The following is a 26037-nucleotide window of genomic DNA, read 5'->3' on the forward strand; positions in this document are numbered from 1 at the left end:
CCCTCCTCTTTGACACCCCAGACAGGCCTTGCTTTTCCAACCCTGTGTCCTCTAGATCGTGCCCTTATGTTAACCTCTAAGATATGTTCTGCGGGCTCAGAGTGCCTGAGTCTGAGGTCCTCCTTAGGGACTGCTGGTTACCCAGGCGCCAAAGCATACTGGGAGTGAGGTCGGCAGGACAGGATGAGATTGGTGAGGCCCACCCAGGAGCCTGCAGGGGAGAATAGAGGGACATCTCTGATGAGCTGGGTGGGAGGTGAGGACCCCGGGGTGCTCCCGCCTGGCAGAGGGGCACCAAGGGACCCTCTGAGAGCGTCGTCGGGCAACTGGGAAGCTGCCCTTTTGTCTTGCTGAGTGGTCTCCCGTAGGCCCCCCCCCCCCGCCCACCCCAGGCCCCCAAAGGCCACAAGTGCACTCTGGGAAATCTGGATGGGGCAGCCCCTCCCCCTCACTCAGTGCCTGCTGGGGAGAGGGGGAGCGAAAGGGACGCAGGCCTCTTGGCCTCTGACGGTCCTCACCTGGGTTCAGGCCAGCGCCTTAGTTCCTCGGCCTCCATTTCCTCACGTGTAAAGTGAGACCACAAGCCTTACCTCCCCGCCTCCTGATATTTGGTAAGGATTCAGCGGACGAAGGCGTGTGAAGGGGGTCATGTTAACGGGAGGCATTAGGACCAGTGATTTGTTGAGGGGCTCGGATCCCGGGTTTGCTTGTTAAGCTGTTCGAGCACGCGGGGTGCACAGCGTTTTACCCAAATGGCACCCATGTTGCCCGCGCTGGTGGGAGGCGATCGTTCACGAAGGAGCTCATCGAACTTCGCAGTAGGTGACCTTGCCTGCTGGTTCCTTGTGTTTCCGGAGGTGGGGGCGCCCTGACCCAGAAGACTCCTGGGAACAGGGAGGGTCCCTCTGCCTCCTTATACGCCGTGGGTATACAGTTGGCATGTAGCTTAGAGGCGGGGCCGGAAGGAACGCTCAAACTGAAGGGTTCTGTGATAGACTACCAAGTAGGGCCACAGTCCCACCCTTGGCCGTGAGACGTCAGCGCGCTCCCCCGAAAGCTGGAGCCCGATTTCCCATCCTCCGGCTCTGGGTTGGCCTCGTGACCCGACTGGCCGATAGAATGGGGTAGAAGTGTCATCCAAGTTCAAGGCTAGGCCCCAGAGACCCGGCAGCTCCTGCCTTCACCGTCTTAGGTTGCTGTCCTGAGAGGCCACGAAGGAATCTGGAGGAAGAGAGGCCCCAGCTAACAGCCAGACCAACCACCTGACGTGGGGGGACAGCCCGCTTGGGCCTGGCCGCCTAGGTGGCGCTCCGGCTGAGCCCTGCTGCTGGAGGGAGCCCAGAGAAACCAGACAAGGCAGCACCCACCCCACACGCAGAACCTCGAGAAAGAATAAAGCACCGTCGTCTAGGTTTGAGGGGTGGCTCGCTGTAGAGCTCAGGCTAACTGAGGCCCGGAGAAAGGCAGGAACTTACCCAAGGTCCCACCCACAGTGAGACAGAGACTGAGTCGGACTAAGACCGGCTTTCCCAGCTGCCCCCTAGGGCCCTTCCCACCAGGGTCCCGAGGCCAAATTCACCAGCCCAGCCTGGGGTGTGTGCGTGTGTGCGCTGTGTAGATGCAGGCTCTTCCCCGAGCTGCAAAGGGTTAGCTGACATCCACACAGGGCTTTCCTGCCCGTCATCTCTTGGGAGGGAGCGATGGTTCGTCCCATGCTGCAGATGATGAAACCGAGGCCAAGAGCATCCGGGTAACTTGCTAGCCGCCACACAGCTAGGAGGCAGCGAAGCTCCGACCCAAGCCCAGGTCCTCTGAAGCCCTCTCGGGATCTTTCCCATTGGCTCCCAGGAAGGAGAATGGCAGGTGATACAGTTCCCTCCAGGGGTCAGTGTCTCAGAAAGGGACACACGTACCACACACAGACACACTCACATCATTTCGGTCTCTCTTTCTCTAACCCTTCTTCCCAGCTTTCCGTCTCCAGCCAGTCTACCCCTAGTGGACCATATACTTTATTAAAAATATATAGTTACAAACTCCATTGTCAATCTGGGCCGGACCCCGGGGACCTGGAGGGACCACGGGGGTGGGGGTGGGGACGGTCCTCATCCTGCCCCTTGGGGTCCCACCTCTGCGCCCAAACCCAACACCATCCAGGGGCCAAGATGGCTGGCTTTGGGGACCAGCCAGCTAGCGGGGCAGGGGGAAGGGGCTAGGCTTGACGGGCAGGGAGGGGTGGGAGAGGGGTTCACGGGGAGGGACCGCACCTCCTTGTCCTGCAGGTACAAATGGCAGAAGGTGGATTCGGTGCCTCCAACTCTGCATTTATGGGTATTTACAAAAGAAAGGCAAGAACAACAGGTCACAGTCATGCAAAAGAAACGCACCCCCGCCCTCCCTCCCCCCTGCACTAACCCCTGCCCACCCCAGAACCCCGTGATGCCCACCCCCCAGCAGTCCAGCCGCCCTCCCCAAGGTTCTGAGAGCAAAGGGGGCACGTCCTTGAAGTGTCCGTGGGAAAAGGGTGGTGGGTCTGGGGTCCCCGAGACGCCAGCGGGTCGGCTGACAGGGCAGAGGGTGTCCTGGGCCCTTCCCAGGCCTGGGCTCTGGAGTCACTAGGGAGGGGTCCCCCAGTCTTTGAAGCCCCCACCTCCCTCCTGAAGGTCCACGGAGCCAGGGTCGGCTCTGTCCTGAGCGTGGAGGGGCGTGTCCTGGCGTCCCACCCCTCCCCCCCCGGGGGGGGCGGGGCAGAGGCGCCTGTGGGAAGTGACGAGGGCGGGGCCTGGAGGTCAGATGGCGGACTCCCTGCGGTAGGAGATGTTGTCCAGCGGGAGGGTGGCTTGCATGCGTTCCAGATCCAGGTGGCTGCCAAACTCCAGCATTCGGATGATGCCCGCCTCCTCCTTGGAGCCCGCCTCCAGGCCCAGGCCTGCGGCCACGGCCGCGGCGGCCGCGGCCTCCTCCTCCATCACCTCCTCCTCCTGGCTCATGAGGGCCAGCTCGTTCTCGTAGCAGAAGGCACTGGGCGGGGGCGGCGGGGCAGGCAGCACGGTGATCTTGCTCTCCTGCAGCTCCCGGGCCGAGCAGCAGGGCGTGCCGGCCACCTCGTAGGTCTTGTGGAAGCGCGAGTAGTCCACCTTGTAGTGGCTCTTCTCCTCGAAGACCACGGGCTCGAAGCGGTGGCCCCACAGGATCTCGCTGGCCAGGTAGGAGCTGCGGGCCTGGGTGGTCATGGCGGTGGCCTCCACCATGCCCTCGAGGATGACCACGATCTCAAAGTCCTCCGACTCCAGCTCCTCCTTGCCCATGCCGTAGAGCGGGCTGTCCTCGTCGATCTCGTGGACGATGATGATGGGCGACACCAGGAAGATGCGGTCCAGGCCGATGTCGTAGCCCACGTTGAGGTCCCGCTGGTCCAGCGGCAGGTACTCGCCCTCCTGGGTCATGTAGGGCTTGATGAGCTGGGCCCGCACGTGGGCCTCCACGATGTGGCTCTTGCGCAGGTTGCCCACGCGCCACATCAGGCACAGCTTGCCGTCGCGCACCGAGATGACCGCGTGGTGGCTGAACAGCAGCGTCTGCGCCCGCTTCTTGGGCCGGGCCATCTTGGCCATGATGGTGCCGATCATGAAGGAGTCGATGACGCAGCCCACGATGGACTGGACCACCACGGCGATGACCGCCAGCGGGCACTCCTCCGTCACGCACCGGAACCCGTAGCCGATGGTCGTCTGCGTCTCCACCGAGAACAGGAAGGCGCCCAGGAAGCCGTTCACGTGCATGATGCAGGGCTTGGGGGCCGCCGGGGCCGCCGCGCCACCGCCCGGCGGGGACCCCCCCGCCGCCGCCGCCGCCCCCGCCGCCGCCGCCGCCGGGCCGGCCTCCAGGTCGCCGTGGAAGAAGGCGATACACCAGAAGAGGAGGCCGAAGAAGAGCCAGGAGACGAGGAAGGCCGCGGAGAAGATCATGAGCATGTAGCGCCAGCGCGTGTCCACGCACGTGGTGAAGATGTCCGCCATGTAGCGCTGCGACTTGTTGCTCAGGTTGGCGAAGTAGACGTTGCATTGGCCGTTCTTCTTGACGAAGCGGTTGCGGCGTTTCCGCCGGGGCACGTGGGCCTGCCCGTTGCGGCTGTGCCCGTGCATGTCCTGAAGCCGGCGTGGTCACCTGGGAAGACGCAGGGCCTGGGGAGGAGAAGCCGAGACGCGTGAGACGCTGGTGGCCCGGGACCTCCCCCTCCCCCTCCCCTGTCCCCGCTCCCCCGCCCCCCCCCCCCCCAGAGATGCTCACAAGGGGAGGGGCCTGGCCCAGGGCCCAGGGTCCAGGCCCCCCTCTCCCTGCGCCCAGAATGTGGCACATCAGGCTCATCTGCAGACAGGCAGGGAGTATCGGGACCAGCGCCAGTGCCTCCGGGGACCAGAAGCTGAGGCCACCAGGACAGCCCCTCACGCTGCCCCCTCCAGCCCTCCTTGGCCCCCACCCCGGCCGGGGAGCTTCCTCATGCCGTCTGTCCCACGCGCCCTGAGCAGAGGGAGCTGTGAATGAGCTGGCCCGCCCCCCGCTCACCTCCCTGGGTCCAGCCTCTGCCCTCTTGGGTCTCTCTCTGGGGCTGGACATCCTCCCACGCGGTCCAGTACAGCAGCCAAAGGCCACCTGGGGCTTTTGACATTTACTTAAATACAGTTGTAAGTTCAGTTGCCCGCTTGCGGCCACTGGCTGCCATTCGCAGACAGAGTGGACAGAGAACGTTTCTACGAGTCACAGGTGGGGGGAACAGGGCTCAGAGAGGGGACGTGACCTGCCCGAGGCCACACAGCTGATGCGTAAATCCAAACTCAGGTGTGTCTAACCTTCAGTTCCCCGGGTGCCGTCAGCGTCTTCGAGCTCACGGTTGTGGAGACCCAGAGGCAGGGAGGCAGGCACACCCACTGCCTCGCCGTGACACCTCAGATAACTCGTGTCCCGCCTCTGAGCCTCGGCCTCCTCACCCGCGAAATGGGTATCCGAACCCTACCGCACAGAACCGAAGGAGATAGTAGGTGCTCAGTTAAAACGGGTCACCCTGCTGTCCTCCTTCCCGCTTCTCCAGAAGGGGAGGAAGCCGGCGAGAGGCAGCAGTCACCTGTCAGCGTCCTCGGCTGTTTTAGTGGAGGCGGACGGCCCTTACCCCACCGGGTGGCAGGCGCACCAGCCCAGCCGGGCGCGCGGAGGGCAGACCCTCCCCTCACCCCTCCCTTCCACTGGGGCCCCGGCAGAGACAGGGTGCTGTGGGGGTGGGGAGGGCAGCCGCTGGCAGGGCTGGGCCTGGGCCCGGGCTCCCGGTAACGTTTTGGCCCAGAATTATATAAGGCTGGAAGTTTCTATTTTCTGTTCTATTCTTCTTCCTGATCTAATTGTGCATCTGTGGCAATGTTTATACACTTCCCCGTTCAGGACAACTCGGTTGCCGCAGCAACCAGTGCGCGCCAACGCTATAATTTAGAGATCAACAGCCTGGTGCCTGCCTGCGCCTCTTCCCGGGAGAAACTCCCTCCCTCGGCCAGGCCTGGGGAGAGTGAGCCCTGCCCCCCACCTCCCCCGCGATCACCCCCCACTCTGGGTTCTTCTTCTTTCCCCACCTCAAAGGCGCTCCCTGGGTCCCACAGTCATGCACTGAAGTCCTTCATCCACCGCATAACACGGGCAAATTACTTGGCTGCCGTGCGCCTCAGTTTCTTCTTCTGGAAAATGGGACCGGTGAGACCCATCAGTCCAAAGACCTAACAGACAATGTGCGTGTGCAATGCCGGCCCTTAAGAGGTCATAACTTTAGCCGGGAGTCCCGCACCCTCTCTGTCGCCTCCCCCGGAGCCCTAACAGCCAGGGCTCCCGGTGGTCAGGGCCAGGAGCGCCTTCTAGTTTTTAGGGAGGTCTTCCTTCACTAAACATCTCCCTCTGCTCTGCCCCCCACTATCTTGAATGCCTCCATTAGCACCACAGAAGGAACCAGAACCAGAAGGAACGGGCGATCACTGATTTCAAGACCCTCATTTTCTATCTGAGGCCCAGATTCGCTAAGGGTGCCAGAGTGAGGCGGGGTGCGCCAGCCCTGACCCAGGGCTCCTCACTCCCGCTCCAGAGCTCCTGGAAGGTTAAGGTGCCCCTGGAAAGAAGGGCGTCCTCCCTGGAGTACTTGGAGTGCGGTTTGGGGCTAGAGAAGAGGGGGAACCTGCTTGGCCCCAGCATGCCCTGGACCCACCGGCCGCATGCCTCAGGAAGAGGGGCAGAGGGGACAAAGTGTGGTGACCTGGCCTTTGACCGATGACACTAAGGCCCAGACAGGGTGAAGGGCCTACCCAAGGCCAAGCCCAAACACAGGGTGCTGGGGACCCCTGGCTCTCTGCCCAAGGGGACTTGTGCTGTAGGAGAAGGCTCTTTATGAGGGGCCCTGGGGGTGAGGGTGAGGGAGAAGATCTCTGCATGCTCTCGGCTCTCGGTCCTCCCTCACCAGCACTGCCCACTATTCCCCCCCTTTCCTGAGCGGAAGTGGCAGGAATCGGCCCAGCCCCATGCTCCGGGGTCAGCCCCGAGGCTCCGCATGTCCCCACCTGACCCTCCCCCACCCCCAACTTCAACCCTCAGCCCCAGCCCCTACCTTTCCATCACCCCATCCCCGCCAGCCTCACACCTCAGCCCGGTGGGGGCTCAGCCTGTCCCCCACCCCTGCGGTGATCCAGACCCTGCGCCCATCGCTCGGCTTGCTCCGCTCAGCCACGCTCGGGAATGTCCGCTCGGGGCTGTTGGGAAAGCTACCCCCAGACCCGTCCACCCTCCACCACGGAGGAGCCTGCCCCCCTGAAGCCGCTCGGTTGGTGAGGGCCCTGTCTGCGGTGACCCGCTCAAAGATGCGAACACTCCCGTCACCGCTAACTCCTCGGCAGGAGTGACAGGCTCACCTGTCAACGTGTGGGCTGCCCCCGCACAAGGCCCGACCGAAACGTGCAAAGTACCAGCCTGGCATGGTGCTTTCGGGTGACGACCACCGGGAGACGGCCAGGTTTTCTTCCCCTTGTTTGTCACACAGGGCTTCCTGGCGAAGGCCCAGGGGCCCACGGGGAAAGCGCGAAAGAGAACGGGCACAGATCGTCGGAGAGGAGCGAGAGGCATCGACAGCTGGGCACCCTCCTCTGAATACACGTTTTATCAGAGCGCACGCCCTGGTTGTGCAGGTGCCTGGATCGTGTCTCCAATTAAACCGTACTTTTCTGGAAGGCAGGGAGCTGGTCTAATTCTCTTGCAACAAGGGTGCCACGAAACGAACACACGTGGAAGAACACGGTCTCACCACATTTTCTACGGCGGAGGCTCTGGGAGGCCGGGCCCCTCTCCCTGCCGTGCAGGGTGACCTCGGACAAGTCCTTCCCCTTCCTGGCCAGCTTCGCCTGCTGGTCACTGTCCTTTATTCTGAGTGCATCCTGGGACCCCTTTCATGGTAAACTTTCTTTCTTTGGAAGATGCTGGCTGCCTTTAAAAACTTAACGTCCCAGGGCGCCTGGGGGGCTCAGTCGGTTAAGCATCCGATTTCAGCTCAGGTCACGATCTCACAGTTTGTGCGTTCGAGCCCCGCATCGGGCTCTGTGCTGGCAGCTCAGAGCCTGGAGCCTGTTTCAGATTCTGTGTCTCCTTCTCTCTCTGCCCCTGCTCCGCTCACTCTCTCTCTCTCTCTCAAAAGTAAATATTTTTTTTTATGTTTATTTATTTTTGAAGGAGAGAGAGACAGAGTGTGAGTGGCGGAGGGGCAGAGAGAGAGAGAGAGAGAGAGAGAATCAGCTTAGCGTCCCTTCTTGGCAAAATGAAGGATTGGCAATGTTGTATCCGTTACCAAAAAAACGTTTTTCCATTCAATTTGATTGTGCTGCAAACATCCAAAATCGGGAGCCCCTAGACCAGACCTCACTGGACAATTAGAGAAACTGAGGCCAAGAGCAGGGCTGTGGCACAGTGAGGCCCAGAGCTGTCAGCTCACTGGCGCTATTGCAAGCCTGCTCCTTCCGGAAGAGGGCTGGGCACCCTGCCTGCCAGGGGTCCAGAGGACCCCACGCCCGTCACTCTGTTTTCCCTCTGATTTTATGACACCATATGCCCCCCCTCCTGGCCCACAACTCCCTTTGCAAAAGAAAAGCTGCTAGGGGGCCCTGGGTGGTTCACAGCGGGTTAAGCGTCCGGCTCTGGGTGTCGGCTCAGGTCGGGATGGCACGGCTCGTGGGTTCGAGCCCCGTGTTGGGCTCTGTGTTGACAGAGTGGAGCCTGCTCTGGATTCTCTCTCTCTCCCTCTCTCTCTGCCCCTTCCTCATCCGCTCCCTCTCTAAATAAATAGATAGACTTTAAAAAGAAAGAAAGAAAAGCTGCTAAAGTGACAGCCGGCCAGGTGGATTCCCGCAACCCTGGCAGGCTACGAGGACAAATCTCCCTGCGTGCACACACCCCACTCACGGGAGAGTTACTGAGGGCTGCGGGTACATCTCACCCCACCCTCGAGCCCTCAGCAGTGGCCCCTCCAGACACCTGAGGCAGGCAGGCTCTCGTAGGGGGACAGGCTGGCCTGCAGAGCCTTTATGCATCTAATTGTTATTGGATGGGTCAAGAGGGGAGATGAAGTGACTTGCCCAAGGTCCTACTGCTCAGCCCTGGGGCCCAGCTGACACAGTCTCCTTCTTTGTGGCTGCTTCCAGGCAAGGAACCCTCTGGAAGTGTCAGCTCCCTGCCAGGCACTGCCTGGTCTATCTCCCCGAAGCGTCACTGCAACCCTGTGTTTATTTAGCAAGTATTTATTAAGCGCCTATCACAGCAACAAGCAGGGTTATTATTTCTCTTCCGAGCTGAAGAATCACAGGCTGGGGGTGGGGGGAGTGGGGACGAGGACCGGGGTCACAGCAGAAGTGGCAAAGCTGGGATTCTGACTCAGGTCCGGCTGGTTCCAGGTCCCCGGCTCACCCCGGTCCCCAGTCTGGCTTCCGGCTCCCTTCACTTTCCACAACACCCTGCGCGACCAACGCGGATCCCTTGTGTCTCTTCCCAGCACCCCTCCCCCCAGCCCCCCAGGCCCAGCCCCCCCCCCCCACCCAGGCCCCAGTCTCTGAATCTTCCCTGGCTGTCCCACCAGCCACAGCCCTGCTTTCTCAGAGCCCCTTGGCCCTCACCGCCTGTCTGCGCCACCCGGCTCCTTTTCGACTTCAGAAAAACAACGTGTTGGCTAAGCCCTCGCGTTTGGGTGGTAAAACCTGGCTGTCAGTCTCAGCTCTGTCACCTCCCAGCATGTCCCCTTCGGACCTCAGTGTCCTCATCTGCAAAGCGGAGAGGATGCCGATAGTACCTACCTCACCCGGCCCTTTGTTGAGACCAATGTGATATAACTACTGGGAACAGAAACGCCGGCCGGCCTGGAACAGAAACGCCGGGCCGGCAAAACGCGAAGAATATGCAGGTGACGATGGTGGCGGTGCTGCTGACCAAGATGACGGTGATGACGAGACAGGGAGTCGGGAAACCCAGCTTCAAGCCCTGGCTTCACCACTAAGCTGCTCCGGCCAGGCGCTGCTTCCCTCCACCTGCAGAATGGGGGACCATGTTTGCTCCCTGGCAGGGGAGTGGGAGAGAAACAAGGCGCCCGGCACAGAGTCCGAAATAAGGCGGGGGATCTGGTGGGTGCTCCCGAGTCTCTTCAGCCCCGTTCATCCCTGAACCCCTCTGGGGTTTGGACAGGGAGGCTGACTTTTTTCTTCTACCAGAGGGAGCAGACACAGGGCATTAGAGACGAGGCGGGGCCGAGGGGTTCCTGACTCAAGTGCACCCAGGACGGGTTCTAGAGGGTGGGAGGATTTCCCCGGGGGCCGTGGAAGGAATGAACGCCCTTGTCCCCCTTTCCCAGCCCCGCGAGGAGCACGGGGCCTGCCCCTTCTCCCGCTCTGACTGAGGCTTCTCCGGCCCGGCAGGCCTGGTTGGCGGGGAGGGTTCATTCAGCTCTGACCTGCTGCTCAGGCCCCAGGAGGTCTGACCACGTCCTCGTCATGAGTCTCAAGAGCCCTCATCGTCCCCCTGCCATGGCTTCAGCTCTGGACCCTCTGCACCAGTTTCCGCCTGCGTGACCTTGGGCAAATTACTTAGCCTCTCTGGTCCCTGCCCTCCGCATCCCTGGGTAGGGCTAACAATAGTCCTTACCTCATAAAACTGTAATGAGGAACAAATGGGATCGTGCCCTTCACGTGCCCCGCGCGGAGTAAATGATTGCTAAGTGGGTACAAATCACTCCCCGGGGCTGCCCAGTCCTTCCCTTGACCTCCTCCTCTGAATTTCAGCCGCAGCTCCCCAGAGCCGGCCCTGCACCCATCACACGGCCCCGCCCGGTTCGTTTTCCGACACCAGCACAGGGAGGAGCTGAGTTAAGAGCCGTGGCCTCGGACTCTCCCCAGGCTGACCCGGAAGTGGGACGGGTCCCGCCCCGCTCCAGCAGACTCCTTGACCTCTCTCTGGGCCTTGGTGTCCTCATTGGCAAAGGATCGTGGTGATGCCTACCTTGCAGGGGGGTCGTGAGGGCCGGACGCAGGCTGCCAATGGTCACAGACGTGCAGGCCCCACAGGGGGTGCCCAGCGAAGGCCGCTCCTCCCTCGCACCTTCTCTACCCCGAAATCCCACTGCACACGCACCCCCTCCCCCGCTGGCCAACGGTGTGACATTGCAAAATCCACGCGGAGCATTTAGCACGCGCTTCCTCTGGGCCGGCGCTGTTCTGAGTGCTTCATGCTGATCAATTCCTGCCATCCTCACCATGACCTCAGAGGAAGTTACCATTATTATCCCTACTTGAGAAGAAAACTAAGGCAGAGAGAGGTCCGGCAACTCGTCCAAGGTCGCACAGCTCATTAGCGGTAGAGCCAGGTTTTGGATCCAGGCAGTGGGCGCCAGAGCACGTTCATTAGGCACCCTAGGCTCCCGCCTGACTCTGTGAAGTCAGCCCTTTGGGGAAAGGAGAAGCTGGGTCATAGGGCGAGTTGGAGCCAGGACCTGGTCCCTGATTTTAGAGCCAGACACACGGGAGACGCTGGGCTCCCCGAGGGGCTCTGAGCAGTGTTGACGTGAACTGGTTCATTCCTCCAGTTCTGCACCTCAACTCCCAGCTCCCCCTCCCGGCCACTCAGCCAACAGGTGAACAGGCTTAGAAAGCAAGTTCCCCGGCAGGGCGCCCAAGTGGCTCCGTCAGTCGAGCGTGCGACTCTTCGTTTCGGCTCAGGTCATGATCTCGTGGTTCGCGAGTTCCAGCCCTGCGTCAGGCTCTGCGCTGGCAGCACGGAGCCTGCTTGGGGTTCTCTCTTCTTCCCACTCTCTCTGCCTCTCCCTCTCTCTCTCTCAAAATAAATAAATAAACACTTAAAAAGAAGAAGGGGAAGAAGAAGAAGAAGAAAGAAAGAGAGAGAGAAAGAGAGAAAGAAAGAAAAGCAAGAGAGAAAGAAAGAAAAGAAAGAAAGAAAAGAAAGAAAGAAGAAAGAAAGAAGAAAGAAGAAAGAAAGAAGAAGAAAGAAAGAAAGAAAGAAAGAAAGAAAGAAAGAAAGAAAGAAAAGAAAGCAAGCAAGAAAGAAAATTAGTGTCCTAGAATGTCCAGAGAGGCCTCCTACCTTCTGGTCATGGTCACATAGCAGGAGCTGGTGGCTGGAGGACCCAAGGGTCACTGCTCCAACCTGCAGACGTGCCCTTTACTGCACCACCATCGCCTGGCCTCTGCCCTGCCGGAATGCTCCCCACCCCTGCAGGAGCCCCCTCTATTGGCCAGACAGTCCCACCAAAGGGACTGTCCCCAAACACCTGTGCCCTCCTTCTATACAGGGATTAGAAGGCGAGAGCAGATCCCTGAAGGCTTCTTGTTTCTAGAACATCCTCAGCTCTCTCATTGGTGGTGGGATTCGATCCCCCACGGCCTTACTGGGGCCTCTAGGGGCCTGGTCTGCTGCTTATGCCTCCTCCAAAGTTGCTGAGTTACTATTTATTGCACCCTTGCTGCGGGTCAGACCCAGGCCGTGGACCCACCCAGCCTTCTGGATCAGCTGCGGAGAGATGCCATACACATAACAGCATCTGCATAGACGGGGGGTCAGAAATTGTGGCGAGCTGCCTGAAGGAGAAGTTCGGCAGGACATGAGAGACTTGGCTGGGGGTCCCCTGGGGCCTCTTTGAGAAAGTGACATTGAAACTGAAACCGGAGGAGTGAGTGGGGAGTCCAGCCGGTGAGGAGAATCGTGTGTCTGTGTGAAAGGTGGTGTGTAGAACATTCCAGAAAAGAGTTTGGTGAGTCGAGAATCTGCAGCAGGCCGGGTAATGGGAGTGAAGTGAGCAAGACGAGGGGGAGAGAACTTGCCCAGGATGAGGCCCCAGAGGTGGGGGGAAGAATCATGGGGCTCATCCTCATGGCCACGGGATACAGGTGGGCAGGCGGTTGGGGTTTGCCTGGTTTGACCGATTAAATTTCCATGCAGGGCCTGGTGGCAGGTTGCACGGGGCGATTGGGAAGAGGCGCGCTGGGAGCCGGTAACGAGACGCTGAAAGAGGACCAGATTTAAGGAGTGACTGTTTCCAGCGTGCGGTGGCTGTGGGGGTCCAGGTAGAGAAATCCACAGCATGTCAGACCCCGAGGTCCGGGCTCAGACGTTAGGTGCTGACCGCCCGGGGCGGAGTTTTAAGTTGTGCAAACCGGATGCAGCCGCCTGGGGCAAGAATGCCGGGAAGAAGAGGGAAGGGCCCCGGGGCCGCTGGGCATCTCCTGCCCACGAAAGAGGACCCGGACCCAGCACGGCAGAAGACCAGAGGAGCAGAAGGACGGCGGGGTCCCCAAAGCCAGAAGAGGGGTTTTAGCAGGGCCGCCCAGTTGGCCCTGACCAGCCCGGACCACAAGGCCAGCGGCCCCATGTCCCTTCTCCACTTGGATGCTGTCCCTCCCTTGGCCACAAGGGGTGAAGTGAGGACACGGGCAACAGGAGAAGGCAAGGTGTGGGGACAGCGGCTGTGGTGGGCCAGGGGGCAGGAGCAGAGGGCAGGCTTGGAGACCACCACCCCAACCTTGGTTTCTCGGCAAACCAGACTCCAGGAGCTGGGGCTGACGGCGGGGGGAGGAGGTCCCCTGAAGCTGTGGGGCATGGGGGCTGTTGTCCCTCGCTCACACCGGCACAGGATTCTCTGGATTCTCCGGTGGGCCCACAGGCCACACCTAAGAAGAGGTGTCGGGAAGAAGGGAGGGTCAGGGAAGGGGAGTCTGAGCCAAGTCCCAGGCTTGCTTCCTGTCTGGCTCTGCATGGCCCTGGGTGGCTTCGGAAGAGGCACGGGACAGACTGGCTGGGGCACTTGGGGGCACCCCTGGGACCTCAGCCCGCAGACGGTCACGCGCATGGGGAGCCAGGTGCCCTGTATGCCCAGCCTGGCCTGGAAGAAGCCAATGCCCACCCATGAACGGCACGTCGCACAGCCGGGAGGGGGGGCGGCGGGGAAAGGAGGAGGGAGCCTGGGAAGGAGCGATGTGGGTCTTCAAGATGTGTTTTTAAGAAAAAAAAAAAAAAAAAAAAGGCAGCAGCGACGAACGTTGAGCGTAGTATCTACCATTTGTGTAAAAAAGGAGAGAAAGAAATTTATAGACACACATATTTGCTTGTCTCGGCTTGTCTGTGGATGGAGACCCAGGAAACTGGTGACACTGGCTGTCTCCGGGGAGGGGAAGCAGGTGGCTGGGGATGGGGTGGGAGGAAGAATTCTCACTGTATTCCTGTTTATGTCTTGTTAATTTTAGAACCATATGAATGTATTACCTACAGAAAAAAAGACACATAGAAAGTTTCAAAATTAGTGCACACATATGTGTATTTTTCTGAGAAGGCTCATAGCGTTCATAAGGTCCCCCAAAGGGCCTGGGATCCCGGAAAGCCTGAGACTCCTTAACTTCTGTGCTGTGTGGCCTTGGGGAAATGCCTTAACTTCTCTGAGTCACGTCCGTAAAATGGGGAGGAGTGACGCCCACCTCCTAGGCATGCTGCGAAGATGAACAGCAGTGGTGGACAGGAAGAGTTTATAAACCGTAAGGCGCAGAAGCCCTTCTCGAAGGGGGTGACTTTACCAGCATCCACGTTCCCCTCCAGGGTTCCCCTCCAGGGCTCGGCAGCTCTGAGGGAGGCCCTGGCTCACCCCTGCCTTCCTCCTTGAGTCCTCCGGGCCTGAAGGCCCCTCTCCGGATGGCCCCCTCACTCTCCCTCCTGCCGCCTCTAATATGCACACCTCTTGCAACTCCCAGGCTCCGCCTTGGCCTAAAATACCACCGCCCCCCCCCCCCCCCGACCGCCCCACCCGTCCTTGGGAGCAGCGACCGGGCAGAGTGACCTCCTGCTCCCCAGCGGCGTCTGCTAAAAAGGGGCACTGCCGACCCAGCGCTGCCGAGACGACCAACGACCCCTCCCCAGCCTTCCCCAGCGCAGTCTGTGACCCCCATCCCCGGCCCAGAGGGTTGCTCAGCTAACACTGGGGCATCACCCTTCAACCCCCCGCAACGCCATCATCGCCATGATGCTTGTGATGGTGTAGCGACTAATACCGTTAGCTGTGGGCCAGACCCTGGCCACAACTTTGACCCCCAGCCCGGAGGTGGGTGCCGTTACGCTCAACCTCACCTGGGTTTCAGGAGCTCCCCCAAGAAGGTGGACGGCCCCGCACTCTGTCCGTCCAGCCTGCAGCGTCCTCCCTGCTCCACGCCACGTCGTGGCCAGACGACTCCAGGGCCTCCCCCGCTGCGGTCCCACGTTGCCCCTCGGCTTGGAGCCCTCCGGACTTCCCTCGACGCGGCCCTGGGCCTCTCCTCTCCACCCCACCCCTGCCCAGCCTTCCTTCCCGTTCCTCGAACGCACGCGGCGAACGTATTCCCCTCCGGTCTTTACTCTGGCCGTTCCTTCGGGCTGAAATGCGCCAAGACGCCACTGCTCACACCTCGCGACGGTCCAAGAGCCCCCCTCCCCCCGCCCCCCATGCTCGGCGTCCCGATCCTCACGGCATTTATCCGATCCGGGCCCATCTCACGTACAACCTCCTTAAGTGCGGGGACCTCGAACCTCTGCTCTCTGCCTCACCCCCGACCTCCGGTGCCCGGCACAGAGTGGACCCTTAACAAACCTCTGACGACCGACCGAGCAACAAGCTAATTCCAGCTCGTCCATAATTCCCGCGAAGGATCCAAGCAGGGGATATGACAGAATGTGACCAAGGAGGAGTTATTCCTGTCCCCGTAGTCAGGGAGAACCTCTCAGGCGGAGGTGGTCTCTGAGTGGAGCCAGATGGAGACCTTCTGTGGCACCAGAGGGAGTGCAGGACGTCTGAGGCCTCAGGCCTTCGCCTCACCCTCCCACAGAGCATAGGCTTCTCTGACGTGTCCCCTGGGGGGCCCCTGGGTGTCCCCGATTCACAACAAGGGCTCCAGGCCCAGAAGAGAAGCTCCAAGGACGGGAGGAGGAGGGCGGGGAGGCTGGGGCAGGCGGACAGGTCTCAGAAGGGCCAGAGACGGCGGCAGGAACACCCAGCCCCTGTTTCTACCCCAACACTCCTGCTCCTCCACAGACACGAGTGACTGTCCCTAGCAGGATGCCTAACACACAGGCAGAGCGCTACGTGCTCCCCATTCTGACCGTCCGCCCAGCCGGCTCCTGAGGCCAGAGACTCGCAGACTCCATTCATTCGTTCATTCATTCATTCATTCATTCCTCACCCTAAACGTCCGCTGAGCTGCAGGGACCTCCGCCCTCCTGCCCCGTGTGTGTCTCCGACTCAGCACAGAGCCTGGCCTCGGACGGTGCTCTCTACAAACCGCTGTGGAATGAGCGAGCATTTACTGAGCACCTGCCACGTGCTCGGGGAAGAGAAGCGGGTAAGACACACCTCGTGCTTTGCCCAGGTCCCCGGGTAAACAGGTGAGGCCCCGGGGACAAAGGGTCTGCAAGGCCAGAGGGCTTCCGGTCCCCAGGAAGATGTGGGGCAAGCAGGAAGTGCGAAGAAAAAGCAGGGCTGGGCCAGGGCTGGGCTGGGCAGAGAGCGGGATGTAGGCCCTGGAGAGGGGGGTGGCTGGGGGGGGGGGGGTGGTGGGGGGGACTGGACGGCCTGGAGCCAAGCAGGCTGCTGGGCCAGGGAAGGGAGGTCTGAGGACAGAATAGTGACATCCTGGAATTCCTGGCACTTACATTCCTAGGAACTGAGCATCCTGGAGAAAGAGGGATCTGCACACGGAGCGTCTCCCAGCGCTGCCTCCAGGATTTCTATACAGGGCAGTAGCTTTTAAACTTTCGGACCAAGACCCAGAGTAAAAACAAACATACCGTATACTGACCGTGGGCTTTTGGAGGGCACAACCGTGGGGAGAGTTGGTGAAGGTCGCGAGGGAATACTTGGGACGGTCTGTTAGGCCCTTAGGGTCACGGGGCCTCTGCACTGAGGCCCAGACAACAAGGACTCTGGGCTCTGGGCCTAATCCCTTCCCCTGGCCCTGTATGAGAACCTGCTGCTGTCCTCCTAGCAGATGTCATTCAGCAGCTGCTTGCACACCTCCCGTGACAGGGAGCTCACCCCCTCCTTAGGCAACCACTAGAGCGTGGGGAGGCTCTGCTGTGCTATTAATGCAGCTGATAATTGTAACCCCCCTCCCATAGCTGGCCGTCCATTCTCCTGTCTCCTGGCCTGTCACCTCAGGGACCCAGGCCAGCTCCAGCACGAGGCCAAGCCTGCTCTCTGCCCCACCTGGTTCCTTCCCCTCCTTGTTGCCCAGCTCTTGCCCAGTGTCGGGGTGGGGGGGGGGGATGGCTCTGAAACCCAGCCAGAGAGGCTCTTTCCAAGGTCAGGCGGCCTGAGGGTCTGCAGCTGTTCGGCCCGGCGCTGGTACTCAGCCAGCCCTACCCCCACCCGGGGAGGTCTGGAGGGTTCGGCAGAGAGTTCAGGCGCTGACACCCGAGATAACTAGACAGGCAGTATCGGAAGGTGACGGCCAGTGAAGGCGTGGGGCCTGGGGCCTGGAAACCTGCGAGGAGTCGCCACCGACCGGTTCGGGCCACACAGCAGCTCAGGCAACCAGAGGCCGTGTTACAGTCAAAGCTCATGGATCTTCCCATCAACAAGCCCACCCCACCCCATAGGTCAGGGGTCGAGGCTCAGAGAAGTGAATAGGCTGCCCGAGGCCACACAGCCACTCAGGGGTGGAGGTGAACTTCAACCCAGATCTGTCTCCCATCCACAGGCCTCCGCTGGGACCAGGGAGGCCAGAGGAGAGAAGCCTCGGGGGTCACGGGATAGCCGGCCACCTCTCCTATAGGGAAGAGGCTGGGGCCCTCCGAGCGAAAGCCAGAGGGAGGCAGGTACCAATTAGCAGAACCTTCCAGACCCAGTGGGCTGCCCCAAGAGATGGTGAGCTCCCTAGCAAGAGGCGTTGGGGCGCCTGGGTGGTTCGGTCGGTGAAGCGTCCGACTTCGGCTCAGGTCATGATCTCACGGTTCGTAGGTTTGAGCCCCGTGTGGGGCTCTGTGCTGACAGCTCGGGGCCTGAAACCTGCTTCAGACTCTCTGTCTCCCTCGCTCTCTGCCCCTCCCCCAGTCACACTTTGCGTGTGTGTGTGTGTGTGTGTGTGTGTGTGTCTCTCTCTCAAAAATAAATAAACATTAAAGAAATTTTTTTAACAAGAGGGGTCACGTGCCAGAGTGACTGAGCCCCTCCTGCCCTCCCCCACCTCACCGCCAGGCCGCCTCCAGTTCTGTGCCTGCCACCTCCCCAAATGGCCCCATGGAGTTTCCAGATTGCTGGCCCCCATTCCAGGGCAAGGGGCTTGGACTTCTTTCCAGGCCTACAGTGGGAGTTTGGAGTAGAGGTAGAGGTTGGGAGGGGAGCGGCAGGGCGGGGTGGGGGAGCGACTTTGCCAAGGGCGGGGCGGGGTATCCCAGAGGCCAGATGGTAAAACCTGGTACCAATTCTGCTACCAAATCAGGGTTGGCCAAACTCCCTCCCCAAGGCCTCAGTCTCCCCATCAGTAAAATGGGATGAGTCCCGCACAGTCATGCACCCTCTCCTCCCTGGCCTAGCGGGTCCCCTTCCATCTCGCTGCCCAGGTGGAGCCGGGCTGTGCTCTGAGAGCAGACGGGGAACAGAAGGGGAAAGCCAAGCACAGCCCCCCATCGCCGCAGGTTGCCTCTGCTTCACGGGGGAGCAAAGGTCCTCGTCCCAGTCAAGGTCACAAGGGGTAAGTGAGTGGCTAAACTGGGATTAAATCAGAGAGCAGGTGTCGTCAGGGGAGTCAGGAGGCAGGGGAGTCACGAGGCAGGGGAGTCACAAGGGGCCCTGGGCAGTTCACTGTGGTCTCTGGGCTCAGCGGCTCCGTGTCCTAGCAGAGTGCTGGAGAATGAGCAGATACAGGAGACGACGGGGCCACCAGAAAACGCTGGGGAGAATTTTCTCCATCATCCCAGGCCCAGGGGTAACTCTGCTCGACCGCACTCCCCGTGCCCAGGCCCACCTCCCCTCTGCCCTTCCGGAGGCCCCTGCTGGGCACACCCAGCAGGCCTAGACCGAATCTCCCAGCTGACAGGGTACCGCAAGGCCCTCTCCCTGCACAGCTCCAGCTGGGGTCTGGAACACCAAGGACCGCCCGTCCTGGTAGCTTCTCTCTGTGGCCTGGCAATGCCCCGCATGGACGCGTCCCCTCCCCCTGCCCACTGAGACCGGATTTCCTGCTGCTGGCAGGAGAGCTGGTCAACAACTGGCCAGGTAGCCACAGGGAGGAATGCAGGGGGAGAAGAGGGGAGCCCCAGGCTGGAAGAGACGCACACTTCCTCCTGCCGCAGGCCAAATGGAGGGTCCCAGAATGGCTAGAACTGGGAACATTCCGGCAGGATGACGGTATACGGCTGAGTCCACCCCGCCGGACCTTGGGCAAACTCTTGCTTCTAGCTGAGCCTCAGTTTCCTCAACGGAGGGTGACAAGGAGGATTAAGTAAAATCCTGAACACAAAAGCCTCGCCTAGAGCCTGGCACTTGGGGGGTCTGTCCCCGTTCCTACAGCAGGACCCCCCAAGAAAACCTCCCTGCAGCCCAGCCAGGAAGCAACAGCACCGCGCCTCGGAGCAGCTGAGCGTCTGGGTGTGCGCCCGAGGGAAGGTGTGAGAGGGGGTGCGAGCGTGCGCTGGGAAGACTGAGGCAGGGGGGACACCAAAGGGAGACAGCGCCACACCCCTGTACTCCTCTCCCCCATTTGCCTGTGTGCCCTAAGGCAGAACAGTGGTCTAAGAACCGGGCAAAACCCACCAGCTCAAACCTAGTCCCGGCCCCTTTCTATTTGCGTCCCGCCAGCCACTCCCCCTTGCTGGGACCTCAGTTTCCCCTCCGGTAATCAGGACCACCGATGTCCCACGTCTTGCCGGTGTGCCACAGGGAGCAGGGAGTGGGTGGCAGGGGGCAGAAGGGTCCCAGGCCTTTGAGAGTGGGGGGCTGAGACCCAGAGCCAGCTGGAGCATGAGCCCCCCCTGCCCCCCCCCACGCCGCACCCCACCCACCACCCCGCGAGCCCCGTGTGCGCGCCGGCAGGAGCGGGCGCGCGCGCGCGTGTGTGACTCAGGGTCTATTCATAGCTGAGCTCCACCAGCTGCAGCGTCACAAGCAGAGGGGCCTCAGCCCATATTATTATTTCAATTACCATCTGAATTAAAAGTTTGAGCAGCGATCAGCCCACGTAGCAAGGGGAAGAGGGAGCAGGAGAAAAATAAAGATGAAAAGGAGAAGAAGGGCTGCGCCCGGAGATTCCCCCCACACCGCAAGGAGGGCTGAGTCGCCGAGGAGGCTTAAAGGTTATGCCAACCTCCAGGATTCCTGCCTGCCCCTTCCCGGGGCCCAGGGTCCTCGTGGGGATGGGAGGAGCACTTTGGGATGACAGCCCAGCGGCTGCTACGTTCGTTGGGAAACGGATCATTCGGTCCAGATTCTTGGTCACACGGGTGAGCATACCAAGCTCAGAGAGGGTGAGGGACTAACCTAAGGTCACACAGGGAGCCACACCCAAGGCTAGCTCCAAGAGCCTCCGCTCTTGCCAGGCAGGTCCCACCCACAGCTTCCCCTGACTTCACCGGGGGGTCTGACATGGACATCTGCGGGCAGGACCCGGACCGGGGAGGACAGAAGTGGACCCGCTGTCCCTGCTGATTTCTCTTCCTGCTCCCTTCTCCGCGTTCCCGCGTTCTGGAGGCCGACTTCGCTCCCCACGGCCCTAGCCTGGAGCCAGCACTCTCTCTCAGCCCTCTGCCAAACCACTGAGCTGCCTGCACCTCCAATCCCAGACCTAACACCGTCATCGGCCCAAAGGAGCCTCCTGTCTCACCAGCGCAGGGAAAGACCCCTGGCCCAAATCTGACTCTCTGGGCACCTCTGGGCGGGTCACTCTTCGTCTCTGTGCCTCAGTCTTCCCATTTGTAAAGTGAGTCCTCCCTTGGGTGCACGTCTGTAACTATGTCTCCAGAATGGAGCCCCCAGAGGATCCTTGAGGGGGTGTCATGCTGTGGGGGCGACACATCATCTCTTGCCAAGCCCCGGCCCAGGGGAGGGACTTTTTTCCGCTCTTTTCTCAAGGAAGTCCCAGGGACAGCCCCCGAGAATCAGACTGGCCAGGACTCAAATCCAGACTCATTCACTTCCCTGCTGGGTGACCTTGGGCAGATCACATAGACTCTCTGAGCCATGGCTCCCCCATCTGTGACACAGGGACATCAAATCGACATTGCGGGATTGATGGGAGGATTGCAAGAGAAAGTCTTTGCAAAGAGCTCCCAGCCCAATGCCCGGCGTAACAGTGAGTTTCCTTGCTGGAAAGCGGGCAAACAACGGCTGTCTGCGTCCCAGCCCCTCCTGGGATAGGAAAGGCTCCTGGGATTTGGGAGGCGGGACTGTCATTCAAACTCACCCATAAAGTAGGACTCACTGGGTCTTGGCAGGTACTCATCTGGTTCTGCTTAAATAGCTCTGGGAATGAGGAGCTCACTACTTCACAAACCATCCAGAGGCTCCCCATCTTTCTCTACCTCCAGCTCTGAGAATCTTCTAGAAGGGGCCATAATCTTCTAGCTTAACTCCAAATCGAGCCTGTCGCTGCCTGAGACGGCTTGAAACTCACTTTAAAATGAACCCAAGGTGGGGTGTCTGGGTGGCTCAGTCGGTTAAGCGCCCGACTTCAGCTCAGGTCATGATCTCGCAGTTCGTGGGTTCGAGCCCCGTGTCAGGCTCTGTGCTAATAGCTTGGAGCCCGGGGCCCGCTTTGGATTCTGGGTCTCCCTCTCTCTCTGCCCTCCCCCTGCTTGCGTGCTCTCTCTCTCTCTCCCAAAAATAAATAAACATTAAAAAAATCTTTTTAATGAGCCCAAGGGGCACCTGGGTGGCTCAGTCCATTAAGCGGCCGACTCTTGATTTCAGCTCAGATCACGATCTCACAGTTCGTGGGATTGAGTCCCGTGTCAGGCTCAGCGCTGACAGCTTGGAGCCTGCTTGGGATTTTCTCTCTCTCGTTCTCTCTGCCCCTCCCCCCCCCCAAATAAGTAAACTTTAAAAAAATACATATTAAAAAAAAAAAAAAAGCCCAAAAGGGAGCTCTTGAAACAGACCAAATGAAGGAGGGATTAACGCCCAGGGGTGGTGGAAATGATGGGAGCCAAGGAGCAGGAAGGGAGAACAGAGGAGGCCACAGTGAGAACGGGGCCCTCAAACTCCTGGGTCCTGTCCAGTCTTGCCACAGTGTTCCACGGGGTAGGTATCTTCCTGCCTGCCTATCTGCTTCTAGGCAGAGCTGGGAACTAGGAGCCCCGGGTTCAGGCCCCACCTCTACTTCCTCTGCCCCCCAAACCACCACTGTGGCCTCGGGGTGGGGGTCCACTTCCCTCTTCGGGCTTCGGTTTCCGTTTTTTAAAACAAGGACATCAGCCCAGTGATTTAAGGGCCAAGCCTTCTGTCTGTATTGAGATACTGGTCTACTGCCCCCGTTGCCTCCAGCCCAGCCTGCCGGGAGCCACAGGGTCCCCGAGGGTCTGTGGTTTCAGGGCCAGAGACCCCCCTGTCTCTTCCCCTGTCTCTCACCTGTGTGTCTCGTATGTCTTTCACATTTAGCGCCTTTGAGGGCTCTGTCGACCCCGTTTGACAGGTGAAGAGACGCAGGTCTAAGGTCTTGCTAAAAGTCACAGTGAGCCATGGAAAATGCAGAACTCCTCCTCTGTGCCCAGGAGCGCAGCAGGACCCAAGGGCATCTTTTTTCAGGAGAGTCCCCAAGCTCTCGAGTGGCCAACTGTTCTCCACACAGATGTAGACACTGCACAGGGCGGGGTGGGGGGCGGGGGGACCTGCCCAAGGTCACACACAGCAAGGCGATGACAGAATGTGCTGCACTTAGGCTCCCTGCCTCCCAGGCGCCACCTAGCCAGGGGGACAGCGACGCGGTCTGACCTCCGGCCCTGGCCCTGGGATCTCTCCAAGATGGGAGCCCTCGTCCTGCTCCAGGCCCTGCTTGCCTGCTCCCCGGAAGCCCCCAACGCCTGGGACCGAGGCAGCAAGAGTGAGCAGGAAGACAGGAATGAAAGTTGAGGCTTGGCCACTTGCCCCCCGGCCCTCTGTCCCTCCCTCTCCTCGTGCAGGGGGAACGGCGGTGATGTAATGCACTCGGCTTTGGTCCCGGTGCCAATCTCAGAAGAGAGACGACAGATTGCGTGAGCCAAATTTGGCATCCTAGGGGGAGAGGCATGAAAAGTGGAGATGTGGAGGAGAGGAGCGAGGAGCCTGGGGAGGTGCGGGAGAAGCCCCCTGCCCGGCGGCCCCTAGAGTCCGCTCTCCTTCTGCCCTCGCCTTCTCTCCACCCTAGCCCACCTGACCTCAGGGTCTCCCCCCTACTCACTCTGGGAGACCAGCCCGGTTCTTCTTCCCCGGACCCCCTCCAGCCCCGGTACTGCCACCCCCCACCCCTCCCCGACACACGGCTCCAGCTCCGTTTCCCACCGCCACGAGTCTCCTGGTTACCATGTTGCTGGTTGTCATGTCGCTTCCATGTCCTCGTGACTCAGTGGTCCCCGCAGAGGGGGCCCCTCCTCCTCACACCCCCCTCGGCACTCGCCCCCGCCTCCCCCAGATCCACATTAAGAACCAACCCGCCCTGTAAGCCTACACTGTTCCTCCTCCCCTTCCTTCTTATCCGAAGCAAAGAAATCTTTCCACAGCCTCTAGAGCTACTTCATCCTGGTTTCTGCAAATGTCTGAGAACCTACTATGCTCCAGGCTTTTGCAAGCTGCTTTCAGAGGCCTGAAACAGTCGGCAAATCGCTCGGCAACCCAGTGGAGTCAGTACCAACGTCCCCATTCTCCGGTTGAAGACACTGAGGCCCAGAGAAGTCGAGCCAGCGGCCCAAGGTCACCCAGCAGATACTCAAGGCCAGCTCTGCCTGTTCCCAGTCACCCCAGAGGCTTTCATGGGGAGAGGAGCTTCCTTTCCCAGGATCCCCAAAGGTTCCTGAGGAATAGTGCCCAAGCCCCAGATGCCCCTCTAACTCCTGGACATTCCCCTCCTTGGTCAATCCTCTCTTGGAGGCCATATACTCCCTCCCCGTTAGCTGTTCACCTTCCTGAAGGTAAAAGGAATCCTCACTGCCGTCTGCCCAGCACTTTCTTGAGTCTGTGAACAGCCCTCCGCTCATCTGAGCCCTTGGAGGTCAGTGGGGCAGGGAGCTGTGTCCTCTTTCCACAGCTCTGGAAGTTGAGGGTCGGGGAGAAGAGTGACTAACCTCAGGGTGCTGGTCCCTCAGCTAGTGAGCTGATTTCCAGGAGCCTGAATGTGGGGTATGTGAAGCCCCCTGCCCAGCGTGGAAAGCCCCCCAAAGAGCCCGCCTCCCTATGGAAAACGGTCGAATGTTCTAGGCTCACCCCTCCAGGCTCCAACTTGGAGAGGGGTCAGCTCGACGGCCAGCAGCCCATGCTCCTGCCATGTTGCAACCCAGACCTTATCCCACCACCTCTTCTAGCTTTGGCTCCTCCCATCCCAGGCCAAGGCAGGGCTTGCGTGGCTCGCAGGGCCCCCAGAGTCCTGCCAACAGCTCCCCAAACTGCCGAAGCCCTGGAGGTCACAGGACTGTATGTGGGGAGAAGCGGAACAGACATTTTACACACACACACACACACACACACACACACACACACACACACACGGGTCTGGCTCCTCTCTGGGTCTCGTACGCGTGGCCCTGGGACCTCCGTCCCCTCAGTTCCCGGGTTCCCCCAAGCCGCTGCTGAGCATCCTACTGGCCTTGAGGGCCTCACCCGCCAGCTTAGCCAGGCTGCCCTGCCTCGGGTGCCTCCATCACACTCCCACCTACCGTCTCCCTGTATTCTCTCCCCATCGCACAGCCTAGGCACCCACGGCAGAAGTGTGGTGTTGATGCCGGCGGGGAGGCAGGGAAGTTTCCCTGCTCAGGGGTTCATTCAGACCTCTTTCCTTGGGGCTCTCCTCCAGAGAGGGAAAGGCAGCCCTTGCCTCTCTCCACAGTCTCTACCTCATTTACCGGACCGCACCCTGGGCTCACCTGGCCCAAAGTAGGTGCTCAGAGCATGAGAAGTGGGACGTTGTCGTCTTCTGTCAGATCAGAGGGCCAGGGCCCTTTGCAAACAGGTTGCAGCTGGGGAAGCCGAAAGGGGACCCCCCCCCTCCTTTGCCACAAGTCACCTGCCTTGAAGCTCCTCAGAACGGGCTGACAACCGGGGGTGGGTGGAGGCAGGGAAAGGTCGTGGCCGGGGCAGGAGGTCAAGCCCTCTTCCACCCACCTCTCTCGGCCTTTCCGGCCACAACCCAGACCTTCACGCTCCCCACCGACCGACCGACCGACAGAGCGACAGAGCTTGCCAGCTCCCAGGGAGTCGCCGGACCGCGCTGAACGCGCGCCTGGAACCCGAGACCCGCGGGGAGAAGGGGCTCAGCGGGCGGGGCCCACGGAGCCCAGCCGGGACACACAGACACGCACGCGGCCGGACGGACAGACGGACGACGCCAGCGGTGGGCGTGGGCCCGGCTTACCGCGGGGCGGAGGTTCCGACGAAGGTCCAGGAGGCGGCGAGCGGGCTCTACATCCCCCGGCGCGGTCGGGCGGGCGGCGTCCCGGGCGGGGAGAGGGGAGTCCCGGCGCCCCCTCCCCGCGAACTCGGCGGGCCGGCCCCGCCCCCCTCCCCGGCTGCAGGTGGACGTGTCCGTCGGTCTCCGGGTCTCCGCGCCTCCGGGCCGTCCCGCGCCGCTCCCCGCGGGCCGCCCAACTTTCAGCGCTGCCCCGCGCCGCGCCCCCGGCGCCGCCTGGGCGTCAGCATCGTCGGGCCGGGCCCCGGCTCAGAGCGCGGGGGTCCGGGGGCCCATGGCGCTCGGCCGCCCGCGCTCGCGCCCCCCGCCCCCGCCGCAGCCGCCTGCCCTCCGCCGCCCCCCCCTGCTGTTCTCGCGCCGTCACTCCGCGCCGTCCCCCGCCCTGCGCTCCGCTCCCTGCCCCGCTGCACTGTCCCCCCCCACCCCCTTCCTCCTCGGCCGGCCGGCCCGGGATCCGCCGCCACCTCCCCCGGCTGCTCCCCCCCCCCCGCCCGCCTCCCCGGATCTCTGTCGCTCGGTGGGTCTCCTCCTTCCCGCTGCCGCTCTCTCCGTGTCTCCCTGCGGGGTCCCTTCGTCTCCGTCGCCCTCCCGGTGTCTCCCCTGCCTGCCTCCGCCTCTGCCCTGTCTCTCTCCCCTGCGCGTCTCTATCTGTCCTCCTCCCGGTCCCCGTCTGTCCGTCTCCGTCTCTCTCCCCCTCCCACTCTCGGTGCGGCCCCCGCTGTCTCGGACCCGGGCCCGCGCCTCCGCCGCGTCCCCGGCTCGCCCGGGAGCCCGAGCTCCCGCCGCCCGCGGCGTGCCGAGAACTCCCAACTCGCGGCACGCCGCCCCGCTTTGCGAGACTTTCGCCCCTCCTCACACGTGACCCGCGCCCCAG

At 61.2% G+C, this 26037-nt stretch overlaps 1 protein-coding gene across 2 annotated transcripts; it reads right to left on the minus strand.

Moving 5' to 3' along the window:
- Window positions 1–2440: 2440 nt before the first annotated feature.
- KCNJ4 (potassium inwardly rectifying channel subfamily J member 4) lies at window positions 2441–25406 on the minus strand. 2 transcript variants are annotated; one of them, XM_043562586.1, is made up of 2 exons: window positions 25110–25406; window positions 2441–4184 (listed from the first exon to the last, which is right to left on the minus strand). In XM_043562586.1, exon 2 carries the CDS (start codon window positions 4143–4145, stop codon window positions 2790–2792), a length of 1356 nt encoding a protein of 451 aa, XP_043418521.1. In that variant the 5' UTR covers window positions 4146–4184; window positions 25110–25406; the 3' UTR covers window positions 2441–2789. The 2 variants fall into 2 exon arrangements, with proteins under 2 accessions (XP_043418521.1, XP_043418522.1); XM_043562587.1 differs by lacking the exon at window positions 25110–25406 and adding an exon at window positions 22139–22354.
- Window positions 25407–26037: the final 631 nt, after the last annotated feature.

This window comes from Prionailurus bengalensis, chromosome B4 (assembly GCF_016509475.1).
Source record: "Prionailurus bengalensis isolate Pbe53 chromosome B4, Fcat_Pben_1.1_paternal_pri, whole genome shotgun sequence".
NCBI classification, from domain to species: domain Eukaryota; kingdom Metazoa; phylum Chordata; class Mammalia; order Carnivora; family Felidae; genus Prionailurus; species Prionailurus bengalensis.

Excerpts from the sequence above, each read along its gene's own strand:
- KCNJ4 (XM_043562586.1), bottom strand. The coding sequence starts at position 4,145 with ATGCACGGGCACAGCCGCAACGGGCAGGCCCACGTGCCCCGGCGGAAA.